This window comes from Rhododendron vialii, chromosome 1a (genome assembly GCF_030253575.1).
Source record: "Rhododendron vialii isolate Sample 1 chromosome 1a, ASM3025357v1".
Classification (NCBI taxonomy): domain Eukaryota; kingdom Viridiplantae; phylum Streptophyta; class Magnoliopsida; order Ericales; family Ericaceae; genus Rhododendron; species Rhododendron vialii.
In genome coordinates this window covers 48,962,509-48,977,154 of record NC_080557.1, presented here as the reverse complement: position 1 = coordinate 48,977,154, position 14,646 = coordinate 48,962,509, and the positions used below count along the sequence as shown (strand labels likewise).

At 36.8% G+C, this 14,646-nt stretch overlaps 2 protein-coding genes across 2 annotated transcripts; one reads left to right on the top strand and one right to left on the bottom strand.

Annotated features, from left to right (window-relative positions):
• The first annotated feature begins 310 nt into the window (after window positions 1–310).
• LOC131305260 (uncharacterized) lies at window positions 311–5,856 on the top strand. The gene is made up of 7 exons (XM_058332393.1): window positions 311–524; window positions 1,354–1,500; window positions 1,953–2,000; window positions 2,233–2,290; window positions 2,447–2,587; window positions 4,385–4,552; window positions 5,549–5,856. The coding sequence occupies exons 1-7, from the start codon at window positions 478–480 to the stop codon at window positions 5,624–5,626; spliced, it is 687 nt and encodes a 228-aa protein (XP_058188376.1). The 5' UTR covers window positions 311–477; the 3' UTR covers window positions 5,627–5,856.
• A 1,447-nt stretch (window positions 5,857–7,303) lies between these two features.
• LOC131305399 (uncharacterized) lies at window positions 7,304–8,406 on the bottom strand. Its single transcript, XM_058332403.1, has one exon. It carries the CDS (start codon window positions 8,140–8,142, stop codon window positions 7,513–7,515), a length of 630 nt encoding a protein of 209 aa, XP_058188386.1. The 5' UTR covers window positions 8,143–8,406; the 3' UTR covers window positions 7,304–7,512.
• Window positions 8,407–14,646: the final 6,240 nt, after the last annotated feature.

Below are 14,646 nucleotides of genomic sequence, written 5' to 3'. Positions count from 1 at the left end.
AAATTGCACCCATGAAAATGGGCTAATAGCAAAACAATGTGTTAGCGTTGGGTTTTCTATGCAATTGTCGCAAGAGATTCTATGCGTACATAGAGTGGAACCAGTCCAAATTCTTAAATCGAAAATAGGTAGCCGTCTGAAACACAGGTACCCTCTCTCTCTCTCTCTCTCTCTCTCTTCGCTGTTTTTTAGCGGGTTTAGATGCTTAAATGTGGTGTGTTCGGGGTCGGGTAAATAAGCGCAACTGCTGCAGTAAGGGGACGCCGGTCTCCACACCAGGAGTGAATCAATTCAATACAGATGCAGTAGTGTTTTAGGGCCATCTCCTTTGATTTTATTCATGGAAGTAACATACAGATGATCTCTGTTTGTACTAATAAGATGCCAACTTGGGTTTCTGGATCAGGATGCTTTGCTTTCCGTTCTATGGAAGTCCATGCGTTTGGAGGGGTTATAGGATGACGTTTCGTAGTCACTATGATGGGGAGTTCTCAGCGTCCTGGGCTTAGTTTGGGCCGTTTGGCGTACGACCTTTTTATGTTTTACATATGCAATTAGTGTCGAACTAATCAGATTGAGTCGCTAATTTCCTTTATCACTTGTGCAATATGTAAAATTGTATATCAAAGGATCACCAACTCAAAACTTGTTAGATTCATGCGTCCACAATTTGGGAACTAATCGCATGGAGTATATTAGGGCTGTTTGGAATTTGGGGATAAAGTGAAGATTCTGAATAGAAATAACGAATTTGATGTTCTGGTTAAAGACCAGAAAATATGATCTTGCCGGAAGAAGAAAGATTGTCCAATAGCTCTATAGAAAATTAGAAACTAAAAGGTTTTGGAGCTTGGGGCTCCATGGCCCCTCCACAACCTATTTGGGTTTAGTAGTAAAGAAAAGGAGAGAAAGTGGGCCTTGGGGTGGAGAAGAAAAATGGAGAAAAGGCTAATTGCAATTTTTTTTGTAAAAATCATTGATGAAGTTAGAAATTGCAGAAGAAAAAGGAAATATTTAAAATAGATTCTGTAACCTGCTGGTAGCGGCTCAAAGAGTTGGCTGTTCTTTTAGTTTGGGCCAGTATTTATATTCCTTTCTAAAAAGAAAAAATTGGATTTGTGCTTTTTTTTATCTTTTATTTTGGAAGTAAAGATAATGGAGCATCTATGGAGCCGCCTTATTTCTGGTTGTTAAAAGGACGCAAGGAGCATAATTAAGAATAAAAATCCCCATGGAATTGGAGCGGAAAACATTCTCAGAGTAGTAATTTGTCTATGTTTGATACAAGAGTGGTAACGATCTTTGTGTCCTTTTGATTGGTTGTTTGTTTTGTTTTGTTTTGTTTTCCCACAGCATTCAAATCAAACAATTGCCATGCATTCAAATCAAACAAATGTTAAGCTGTAGAAAGTACAGAACGGACGCAAGTAAACGTAATGATGCCTCCAAGTCTAGCAATTTTGATCATGCTGCTGCTGCTGCTACACCTCAAGAACATATGTAACCTTCTTCTTTTTTGCTACTCCCTCCGTTCCAAAATGACGACCTTTTTGGGACTCCGTGTCATTTTCAAATGCTTATATCTTTCAATTTATGAAGTTTTATGTGATTTTGAAAACTTTGTTTAATAGAACTAATTATAATCTATCAAACAATATCCATATTGCATATTTTTTGACATTCATATTGAAAGATATAAGCAATTGAAAATGACACGCTTTTTCAAAAAGGTCACTCATTTTGGAACGGAGGGAGTATTATTCTTTGATCTGTTTACTTACGTCTGAACCTCCATATCCCTAAACTGCTTGTTTTTCTTGGGAATCAAAATGAATTAAACGTATGGGTTTATGAATCCTCTGATGCACATAGAAGGGTTTTTTTTTGTTGTTGGTTGTGGTTGATAATCTTATGATTATGATGGTATGTCTTTTGCGAGGACGTTGGAGTAGATGCTGTGAAGGTCAAAATCTTGTTCATCTCCTCAAATGTATAAAGAGGTATCTGTCCTGACCGTCTTTTGGTTTGCGATGTTGTTTTAGATTACCTGTGTTAGATAGTTGATTAGTGTGCATCCGTGTGCACACGGGTTGCACCCCCTTCGTGCCCATTCAGTACACCTGCTTGCTTATCACCAAAAAAAAAAAAGTAGTGTTGGTGTGCGCGTGCACACTCTCTATGTAGTTGGCAAAAAGCTTGTGGTGATATACATCCTATTTTCCGGACGAACAGGGAGATTGAATTGACGAGACTCATGGACCCAGCTTTACCTCACAAAATATGGCTCAAGGTTTCCATTTCTTCCTCCTTATTACATTATTATTATTTCTGGTCTTTTTTTGGTCTCGGATTTATTAGTTTCCAAATTGTCGGTTGACTTGTCTTCATTTTCAACTGGCAGTTATCTGTCCGTGTATGTACTAATATGTGGTATTGTTCTAATTAGCAACAATTTTCTATCGGGGTGAATGAGGTCACGCGGGTTCTTGAACGCATGCCCCCAATTGATGTAAAGGGAAGCTCTCCTGGACACCCTCTCACGACAACCCACAGATTTTGCTGTAAAGCTTCCCCAGTTGAAATTCAGGTTACTTTCCCTTGACTATTGGGAAACATTGGAATATTTTTCTTGGCTTTCTGTCACTCATTTGTTTTCAATTGAACTAGTTCATTTCTGATCCTCTTTAACTCACCACCAAGTTGTTGCTTTGGAAATGCATATGCAGGCACCCAATGTTTGGGTCATCTATATGCTGTATCTTGTTCGCTGAATGAACATTTCTGATTTTGTGGCTGGATAATTTTAGCTTTCTCACAAACACTAGCAAAAAGAGTCTTATGTACAACTTAGAAATGGAACTAGAAGGTGAAATATTAGTTTAATCTCTTGGTCAATCATAACTCAGAAGTGGAAAAACTTTTCTTATGTGGTTTTCTCATGATTGATGTAAGAGAAGTTAGACACAGTTCATTATAAGTTGTGCCTGTGTTGTGGTGTCTTATATGTGTGATGTTTGGTGTTAAATGCTTGAAGGACATAGTAATACGTAATCACTTGTCTTGTTCAAAGTTCAAACAAAGTTTGCCATGCTCTGCATATATCTTATCGTGTCTGTGAACTTCAATTAATGAGAGCTTTCCTCCTTTCTGTATTTTTCCTTTCTTATTAAATGACTAGCAGCCAGTGTGCATGCAATGCGTGTATGATTACCAACACTAATCATAAAAGCATGACATATTCTTTCAAAAAAATGATGCAAATAATGAAGTTCCTGATAGTTATTGCTTGCAAAATAGTATTGGATGATTTCACTTAGAGGTCAGCTTCGATGTTTCATTCAAGTTGTTTTCTCTTAATATTTGCCATATACGTATTCCTAGTGACCTGCTATGGATTAGCAATTGATATTTGTATTGCTACGCTATATGAATTAGTAACTTTCCTCCTCAGAGTGTTCCATGCGACTTTGTATGCTTTCAATTTTTCTTACAATAGTTTGTAGAACTGTGCAACAATTTTCCACTATGAGTGTTGTGTAGACAAACCCGTTAGATAAACACGTCGTTTTAGCTCCTTGATTCTTGGAGGTATAGGGAGCCATTGTTTCAGTGGTATTCTGAGAGCAGTTACTTTGTCCATGTATTGCGCATATATTGACAAAGGTTAGGTATGTCTCCAATCCTCTCCCACCCATACCCCCAATGACTGCGGACAAGATGAGTTTTGTTATTGTTGTTGTTTGTTTGTTTGTTCCTGTCCCAAAGCTCTAGATGTTGTCTTTTATTGTTGTACAGGCAAACATTATATAGCATGGCGATAATGTCCAGTAGATATAATCAGTAACATCCACGTGTACTATGTGTTGTAAACATTTTGATCATGCAAATAACATAGACATGATTGTAGTGTGCGAAATGCAATAAAGTGTAGGTGGGGCTCTATAAACAACGATAGCAGAATATAGTTGTCACTAAAAGTGCTGTTCAAAAAAACGTTGTCACTAAAAGATACATGCATGTGAGCAGATGTTGAAAGGTCAACTGTATAAAGAGCCAAATCACAAAAGATAGGCAATAAAACATCATTGTAGACCACATTTCTTGGGGGTACACCAGTTTGACTCGGAATAGATCCCTCGCAAAACAAAACCTTTGTTGTTTGCTCTGATGTCCCCTTGACTACATCGAGTCTGCCTAAAAACATGATCTTCAATATAAATGCCGACACATGTTATTGTTTAACTTTTCGACTATTTACTATCGCAACAAAGTTAGGATGCAACGCAAATTGTGTGCGGATCATTTTAAATGAGAGCCTTATGTTGTCAGGTGTTTTAGAAAACTGAGAATTGACGTGTCTGATGTTATCTTGTGAATGTTGTAGGCCATACTAGTAGCTTCTGATTGCATTCCACAATGGCTGACAAGGCATCTGCCCAGCATGGCCTCTTCTAGGAAAGTACCTCTGATTGTTGTGACGGATAAGAAAGGGGGCTCAACGAGATTAGGTGAACTGGTTAAACTGAAAACAGCAATTGCCATTGGAGTTAAGGTAGAGAAGTCATGGCTTTCATCTTTGTTAAAATTCTCTTATACTAAGGCTCCATTTGTTTCAGTGTAAAACATTTTACGAAGTAATATATTTTTTATTTTCCGGTGTTTGGTTCTCTTGAAGAATAATTTTCAAAGAAAAAAAATTGACCTTTTGATGGGAAGTGGAACATCACTGAACACCAACAAACAAATATCCTTGTAGAATAATATGCATAAGTACAAGTGTGTATATGTATACAAGGATTTCCACTCTTTTTATTTATTTACAAGGCATTCTATTTTTTGTCTTTTAGTGAAGCCTTTTTGGGAAATGATTTTCCCATTCCCTTTATTGATAAGTGCACTCTATTTTTTTGTCTTTTAGTGAAGCTTTTGTGTTTATTTTTTTCACTAATAGACAAAATAAAAGTGCACTTGTCAAAAAAGAGAATACAAAAATCATTACCCTATACATACATATGTATTTATGTGTATGTATATGTATATGTATGTGTGTGTGTAGATAAATTTATTTGTTCACACAGGGGGAGAGAGTGTAGGAAATTTGTTGTGTGAACTTCACGCCGTCCCAAGGGATGCGGTTCAAGAACACTGTTGCTTTAAGAGTATCTTTTGCAACTAGGCAGATACTGGGTCCAGGACTCGGTTGGATGGGGCAGCGAGACTAAGGAATCAACGGTCAACTGAAGACTGTCACCCAAAAATGATTATGTGGTTTTCGAGGGGAAAACAAATTTGCCGGTGCAATGGGGAATATATCGTACATAGAAAACGTGTTTGCCACTTTTTTGGGCAACCAAACCCTGGAAAATAAGTACTCCGTAGAACATTTTACATCGAAGCAAATGGGGCCTAAATATGTTCATTGTCATGTTTTACTTTTTTGTTGCTCTCAACGTTGGCATGATTTGGCGCTTTTTTATTTAGATGTGCGTGTACCCTTTTATTAGGAATTTACCTGTGGATTTACCATTTTATAATAAACTCCATCCAGGTTAAAGGTAATGCCATCAATCGACAAATTGAGGAGATTCTCCAGGGCAAGTTGGAAGGATTGTGTGAATTCAACTAGAACGCCGGGTACACAGTGCCTCTAACCATCATTTTGACAAGCATCAACTTATCACTGGTCACGGTGTAAGGGGAGACAGATCAGTTTCAGAGGCGGCTCTATGTAGGCCGTTGCATGGTCAACTGAACACCCAAACAATTTTTTTTTGCTTAGAATACATGTGAAAATTATGTGTAAGCGTTTTTTTGAACACCCAACTCAAATATCATTGAACACCTAATTCTAACATTCTTAAACACCTAACCCAAAAAATTGAACACCCAACCTAACACAATTATAACACATCAATCCACATAATTTGAACACCTAACACATTATATACCTCAAATAAAGCTCCTAATCATGATCAAAACATTGAAAAAAGAAAGAGAATGAAGAATATGTAGGGGTAAGTATTATGCTTTGCCTTCTCTCTCTATTTTTATTATCGATGGTCTAAATGTGTTAATTTCACATTCATTACAGTAACTACCCCCTTTTTTTTTTTTGTCTAGTTAGCTTATACAATCACGGACAAAGCTTTAAAGAAACTCAACTACATTGCAAATCCCGTTAACTTGAATAATATTCTACTAATTTTAGATTGCGATAGAAAATCTCATTATGTCCTCCTAAAGAATGGCATATTTTTGAGAAGATTAGCCCTAACATACTCACTACAATTTCGTTCAAAAGATTTTTAGTAGATTAATACACAGGTTAAACGTTGGCACAAAATATGAGAACTCATCTAGGACAAATGTAAAATTTTACCCTCTACATCCTTGAAACATGTCTACTACGCAACACAATAACTTTCAAAAAAAATATTTGTTAAAAAAAATAGTACTTCCTCCGTCCCTTTTTAAGTGTCCTGCTTCGTAACTCCAACTTATTAAAAAGATATCATTATACCTTTCACATCAACTTTTTCCTCCACTTTTCCTACTTACCCATTATCATTACACTTTTACTCACTAACTTTTCAAAATAAAATTTACTTTTAGGGACAAAATAGACAATACACTAACTTTTACCCTTCTAACTTTACAAAATAGACACTTATTAAGGGATAATCCAAAATGGAATACTGGACACAAAAAAAGGGACGGAGGGAGTATATATTTTTAAGTTCTTATTTCGCTTGGTAGTTAATTTTTTTAGAATAGAGATTATGTTTTTTTACCACTATTTATACAACTATATGAGATTTTGTACATATATCATTGGTTAATAGATCAGCTAGTAGAGTTAAGGTAAATCCTGGACACCCTACTTCAAATTCCTAGAGCCGCCACTGATTGGTTCCAAGGCTATAATTTTACTTATGCAAAAGCCAATTGTGAGTTGAAATGGGCGCCCCCAACCACCAGAACATTGTATATCTAGTCATTTTTGTTTTGGGAGGGAATTTACCTGTGGATACCATTTTATAAGTAACTCTATCCAGGTTGAAGGTTATAATGTCGTCTATCAACATATTGAGGGAGATTATCCAGGGCAAGTTGGTAAGGAGTGCATGTCATGGGTTCAACTACAATGCCTGGCACAGTTTATCAATGTGGTTACGACGTAAGGAGAGACAAGCATCTCTTCCATTGCTCTTATTTTACCTTTGGAAAAGCCAATTCAGGAGTGGAAATAGCCATCCCCCAAAGAACAAGTATGTATACGGGATTTTAAAATAGAAGATCATAGTGCATGCTAGCCATCCGAACCGCATTTTATTATCCTTGTAATGTTGAATATTATTGATCGAGAAGGGTCATCAGAAAGCCAATGACAATCACGAAGAAAATCATAATAAGGACGGACTCCTCCTTAAAACACATACCCAAGTCAAGTAAATGAATACGCATATGGACTGATCGTTGCCATGGGGTGGATGAGAAATTAAAGAAGGTGGATCAATTGGATCGGGGGAAGATCATCTCTTGAATAGCGAGGGCATTGCTAGCCATCTTGAGGATTAAGCGATCAACTTTAGTGAGGGGAGAGATGACGACGACAGTGGGATCGTCACCAGAGAAGGCGTCCTCACAACTACTAGTCATGGCAGAAACAGCACTAAGTTGATTGGCCACATCGAAACCATTCCCAAGTTGAAGAGAAGTGAGGGCATCCCTCCAAGAATCCATGACGGAATCATAACAATCAAGGCAAACTTGGACGCACTCTTCATTAACGGAAGGATCATTCAAGGCTTTCTTGGCTTTAACGATGGCCCTTTCCGTGGCATTAATTCCCGCATGTGCTTGTTGCACCAGGGCCCAAGTAGGGTCCACCCTAGTTAGTCCTTTCTCGACATATGGACCACCGAGGGAACGGACACACACCTTTGGATTACTGGTTGCAGCACATATTTTCTGGATGCCTGGATTGATGAGCGGCATGGCGGCGGCGGCGGCTGCTAGAGGAGGATGAGAATGAGGAACATGTGGAAGCGGATTAGCTATTGCTGTTGTTGCGCCAGGTAAGGAGATCACGAGACAAGATATGGAGGCGACAATTACTACTACGCAGTTCGTCATTGCCATTTGAGATCTTCCCCCACGGCAAGCAAGCAGGCAGAGAGGGGGGCGGGGGAGAAGAGACCCTTGAGGGAGAAAAGAGAGACAAGGGGAAATCAATGGACTTGCCCCAAATTTTTTTGTGGAAATCAATGGTCGTGGGGGTGTCTTTTTACGATAATAACTCACGTCCCCATACCAAAATAGCTAATCGTGCGACTTTTTAGGAATAGAGCATCGAAAAATGGTTGGCATTAAGAAGTCAAGCCTTCCCTTTTCTGGGATCGAAAATGCTAGGGGAAAAAAAACTTACCCTGAATGTGTTCCGAAAAGAGTACTTTGGTGTGTGGGATTCAATTATCAAAGTGAATATCAACCACTTATTGCTTTTTTCGAATTCTGGGATTGAAAAAATTAGAGTATTTGTTCTTCTTTTTTTGGTAAAGAAAGATGAATTAATATTTACAGTTCTAGGGTAAACAACCCCAAATCAAATCTGCATAAAGAACTCCACCCCTCTAAGACTTGCTATGGTATCATTTACGTCTAGTTGCTAATACCCGATCCCTCGAAAGAGAATAGCCGTCCGAAAATTTCTACAATAAATTGGGTAGGTTGCTAGTATAATTCTCTATCCACAATTCTATTGTTTACTGGAATAATATAGGATGAATCCTTGGAATGGCTAAAAATAGAAAAAGTAAGAACTATTTAAAATACTTTTCTTATGTACAACTAGAAAGTAATAAAGATTATAATTGGATAAATGTCAGTGCATTGTTTGTTACTCATTCATTGAATTATAAGAAAACATTAGCAATACAACTAGGAATGCTATGATAAACATAAAAGTTCCGACTGAAACTGGCGCATCATTGGCTAACGCATCTGCACATTGATTTGCTTTCCGATAGATGTGTTTAACGACACCACCTCAAATTCCTCCGTGAGGGACCTGCAATCAATTAGAATATTACCAAGTGAGTGGTATGACAAACTGTTACTCCCTCTGTCCCTTTTTAAGTGTCCTGCTTCGTAATTCCAACTTATTAAAAAGACATCATCATTATACTTTTCACATCAACTTTTTTCTCTACTTTCTCTACTTACCCATCATTATTACACTTTTACTCACTTACTTTTAAAAAAGAAATCTACTTTTAGGGGTAAAATAGACAATGCACCAACTTTTATTCACTAACTTTACAAAATGGACACTTATTAAGGGACAGCTCAAAATGGAATACTGGACTCTAAAAAAGGGACGGAGGGAGTATCATTAATCAATTGAAGAACCCCCAATGCATATATTACAATCTCCAATTTCCTCACTCTCTCCTCTTTTGCAATAATCAAACCCTAACGCAAAGCCCATAATGCCAAAATGATCCTATGAAAACCTCCTAGCCATCAGCCATGCTGATCACGGAGTAAACCTCATGTTGAGGCCTTCCCCGTACTAAGCTCAAAAGCACCATCAGTGTTGAGCTTCACAAAAGAGTCCCGTGGAGGTGTCCAACCAACGAGAATGTCACTCGTGGTTTCTCACCTATTGAGGCGCAATGAAAAACCACTCCAAAGGTTTGTTCCTAATATTCTTGGCAACGGTGTTTGGACTCGGTAAACTCGAGTTGATATTATGTTAAAAGAGACGTTGGTTACAGTTAATCCAAATGTGCCAAATGGCAAAGAGAATGATGATATTCAAAGGCAGGCCCAAGGAATCAAAAAGTTGTTCTTAGCATGCAAACGGATCCAATTGGAGGGAATGTTGGAATGGGTGCTTAAAGGACAGCAAAGAGCAGTCCAAATGGCCTTAGCGCACTCACAATCATGAAGGGCGTGATAAGTAGTTTCAGGTAATTGGTGGCACCATTCACAATTTGGAGTGGTTGTGATGTCACGGAGGAACAAATTAGTACCGGTAGAGATCCGCTTTTGAGTGGTCAACCAAACGAAGTGTTGAATGCAGTAGGTGCATGGAAGGTGCCAAATCCATTTCCAATTTAGAGTTGGATCAGGAGGATTTCATGCTGGAAAACTCATTTGTAGTGACTAATGACGTCATTAAATAGTTCATGGGTGTTTTAATTTCTAATAAAAATGATCACAAAAAGACACGTTGTTCTAGTTGAAATTTTAGATCTACTTTAATGACGAGTTTATATGAGTCATTGGGACGAGCATTTAAATGTATCTCCAATCCAAATCTCTATTAAACGCATCTCCAATCCAAGTCTCTACAACGGGGATTCTAAATATAGATTTTAAGTTTTAAATCTTAAAAACCATAAAACAGAGTATGCAATATGAATTTCGTATAAGGGAAAAACATCATCCTCTCTCTATCTCTCTCACCTTAAAGAAGTCGTCGCTCCGCATCTCTTCCTCCCCCTCCTCCCCAGGGTTTTACACCTCAATGGGTGACGGGAGGGGAGGGATTTCTCCCCCTCGTGGGATTTTTCTATCTTCCAATTTTAGATCTCAGAGGATTTCTCTTCTTCCCTCTTCCCTCCCATCCTCCTCCTCCCCAAACAACTATCCGCCGCCCCTCCTCCACCTCTTCTGCCGTGTTGTCCAACGGCTTTTGGAAGTAGTGCCTTGCAGATCGTGGTCGCTGGAGGCGTCCTCCCCCGCCAAAGTAGGAGATCTAGGTTGGTGGATGAAGTTTGCTCCGGTACGGCGAACTCCGTTCGGTTCCATTACCGATTTTTCTCTTTTTTGTTCTCTTCTTTGGTGTCCTCTATATGGGATTTTTCTCCGTTTATGGGGCTTCTATCACCCATGTGTGGGTGTTTTTGGTTATTTTCTGCAGTGCTTCAATTGTTTAGAGCGATAGGTTTAGTTGAAGTTGGGTGTAATATTTGGACTGAGTCCCCTTCTGTTTGGTTTCTTGATCCTTCATTTGTTTAGGGATGGAATTTCCTCTTGATGTATTATTTATTGGATCTATGATATCATATGTTATCGTTTTTGAAAGAAAAAAATTCGTAGAAGGGCACACCAAACCATTTGATTCAATTTTTCATTTTGTGAACCAAGACGAAATCACACCAATCAAATAGTTTGATTTTCTCCTTCCCCTCCCTCCCCCTAGGGTTTAAACCCAAAACGGGGAGGCGAGAGGGGAGGAATCAGGCCCAGCCTTAAGATGTGGTTACCCTTTCTCCTACTTCACCCAAAACGCTTGTCGTTCGTCCCGTTATGTGTGTTTTTTTAATAAATTTTGTGCTGATCAAATATCAAACAGTATTTGATTAAAATGATTTGTTATGAGGCTTAAAGTTTTTGACGGGATCTACAATATGAACGGTTTCGATCATTGTTGTGAGCTCGAAAAAGCCCCACTCAAGTGCAAACTGAATAGTGACTGGGGGGAGCACAAAACATGAGAGGAGCCAGTTCATTTTTCGAGAAATTCCAAGCCGGCTCTGCTTTAGAGTTTTGTCCGTTGCAGACATATTAAGAATGTACTTGAGTTTTGTCCCTTGCAGACATATTAAGAATGTACTTTAAAATACAATATCTTTTACTGTGTATATATATCTATTTTTTGTAAAATTTATTTTTTAAGAATCTAGTCGACGAGATTTATTAAATAAGATCCATATTGAATGTGCAATTACGTGTAGAATTTTTTTTTTTTTTGTGTGAATTGTATATTTTTAGGGTGTGAATTATGTATAACAAGGGGTATGAACTGTTATATAAGAGTGTGAATTGTATAAAATAGGGGTGTGAATTGTGTACAACAAGAGTTTTAAAGTGGTGTAAATTGTATGTTCTTTGTGGGTGTGAATTATGTGATTTAAGAAGTGTGAATTATGTGATAGACGGAGTATGAATTCTGCATTTGAAGAGTGAAAATTTTCATTTTGTACACAATTTAAGGGGATGTGAATTGTCTATTATATAGGATGTGAATTGTTTGTTATAGAGGATGCGAATTGTTTGTTATAAGAGATGTGAATTCTGCATTTATGATGTGAATTGTGTGTCATTAAGGGTGTAAATTATGTACAAATGAGTTTAAGGGGTGCGAATTGTCTGTTATATGGGTGTAAGTTGTTGTTTAATGGTGAATTGTGTATAACAAAGAGTGGGAGTCGTGTACAATATGAGTTTAATGGAGTGTGAAATGTCTATTATATGGGATGTGAATTGTCAGTTATAAAGGGTGTGAATTATATATAACAGGGTGTGTGAATTGTGTATTTTGGAGAGTGAACTATGTAGGGGAGTATAAATTATGCTTTTGGAGCGCGTGAATTCTTTCAGTTTGAAAAGTATGAATTCTTTTATTTTGAAGAGAGTGAATTGTATATAATAAGAGGTGTGAATTGTCTGTTATAGGGGGTGTAAATTGTGTATAATAGGAGGTCGTGAATTTCCGAGAGAGCGACTATTCGCAGTCCCGTATTTTCTCCCTTAGCCCGTTAAAAATTTTCAATTATACTCGACAGTTAATTACCGAAATTGAGATACATTTTCAGCATACAATTACCGAAATATAATATTTTTTTCAACAACTATTTACCGAAAATGTATGTTCGGCAGTTGTTTATCGAAGGTTGAACATATTTTTGACATGTAGTTACCGAAATATAATCTTGTTTTCAACAGCTATTTACCGAAATGTTATGTATGATTTTCAACAACTATTTACCGAAATATAGTGGGCTAAGGGAGAAAATACGGAGCTGTGAATAGTCGCCATCATTACCTATTATAGGGCGTGTAAATTATATATTTTGGGGAGTGAATTGTGTAATTTAAGGTGCAAATTCTGCATTCGAGGAATGTAAATTATGCATTTGAAGAGTGTGAATTCTTTCATTTTTAGAGGGTGTGAATCGTTCAAAAGGGGTGTGTATTCTTAATTAAGTGGTATAAAATATAACTTTTTTACGTGTACACAATTTCATACTCAAAATAGATCTTGTTTGAAATATTTCATAGAGTAGGTTTCAATTTTTTTTTTTTCAAAACTAAATTTGCACAACAAAGTTATTATTGTTTAAAATTTTAACTACATTTAAGCTATATATGTTTATGTATGGACAAGTGCATATACGTGTAAACACTAGTAGATGCCCGTGTCTTCAAACACGACTTGAATGATTCAAACAAATACTGGACATCAACCAAATATATCAACCCCTACCCAATGAATTCAACTTTGCGGAAAATAATAATCCAAACAAATTTATTGACCTGTTTAACTTGAATCAGCAAGTGAAGAGCAAATAATTTTTCAATTTCTAACTTCTGTATGCACAAACTAAATGCATAAAACTTTGATAAAATAAAAAACACCATCAAAACATCGATGCAAACAAAAAATCTATATTGATTTTGGGTAGGTAAAAAAATCAATAACAATAAAATGACAAAAATATATGGTTGTATACCATTTTTCTTGCCTACGATGTGTCCCCAGAAAGCGATTATGATTAGGGCAATCCAAACATTGATATCTGTCAATAGATAATAGAGAAAGCCCGTTCCCAGTTAACAAAAGCTTGTACCAAATTAAGATTAGGGAAAAATCAAATTAAGATTAGGGAAAAATCACACATCGCGTGAGCAAACATTACAATAGATTAAATTCATGCCATTACCTTGGTTGATGTTTGGTGTGCTCAGAAGAACCTTACAAATCTGTAAACGACGTCTAAAACCACAGAAATCCATGAAATTTTTTTGGATACGTAAGAAAGTAAAATCATAGAAAAGTTATGTAAATCACACTCACTTTGGTTGCACATGATCTCTCTGTTGAATGCCTCTAAGAACAAACTAACCATCTCTCTATTAGAAATTCCATAAATTAAGAATGAAATGATTAGCTGTAAATCTTCTTTTTTTAAAAGTTTCTTATAAGTGAGCCTATCTGTTAAACAATTTTTTGATCAGTGGATACCTATATATATATATATATATATATATATATATATGGAGATTATGAGATCAATCACAAAATTACCTTGCTTGAAAGAGACCAACTAAGACGCATAGAACAAACTCGAGCACATAAATCTTGATCAAATAAAAAAACACTGATGTACCAATAGTTTGAGTAATGTATGAATAGACATTTTTGTTCAATTGTGTTACTGATTATCCTATTTGGGAATCTCATAAGACCCGTGCCATGCACGATTTTGATGACGGCAAATAACTTGAAAGTCGTAGAATTTCATAACCAAATGGATAGAAAAAAAGTAAAATCATTATGTGAGGGCAATCATGATTAAACTTTTACCAAATCCTGATTTATTATGAGGGTAAAAAAAAAAACTTCTTCATTCAATCCTATAGAATGAACTTCTTCATTACCAATGCACTTTTGGATTGCTCAAATTGAAACCCTCTCCCTCCTTGTATGTTCTAAAAAAAAAAAGATTCAAACATTACTCTCCCTCCTTGTATGTTCTCAAAAAAAAAAAGATTCAAACATTATACTCAGTATAGCAGTCACTCCAATTTGAACCGAGCGTAATCGAATTTTTTTGGAGTTGAACTTAATAA

Excerpts from the sequence above, each read along its gene's own strand:
- LOC131305260 (XM_058332393.1), top strand. The coding sequence starts at position 478 with ATGATGGGGAGTTCTCAGCGTCCTGGGCTTAGTTTGGGCCGTTTGGC. Across the intron at positions 1,501-1,952 it reads GCTACACCTCAAGAACATAT|ATGCTGTGAAGGTCAAAATC; the intron begins GTAACCTTCTTC and ends ACGTTGGAGTAG. Across the intron at positions 2,588-4,384 it reads CTTCCCCAGTTGAAATTCAG|GCCATACTAGTAGCTTCTGA; the intron begins GTTACTTTCCCT and ends TGAATGTTGTAG.
- LOC131305399 (XM_058332403.1), bottom strand. The coding sequence starts at position 8,142 with ATGGCAATGACGAACTGCGTAGTAGTAATTGTCGCCTCCATATCTTGT.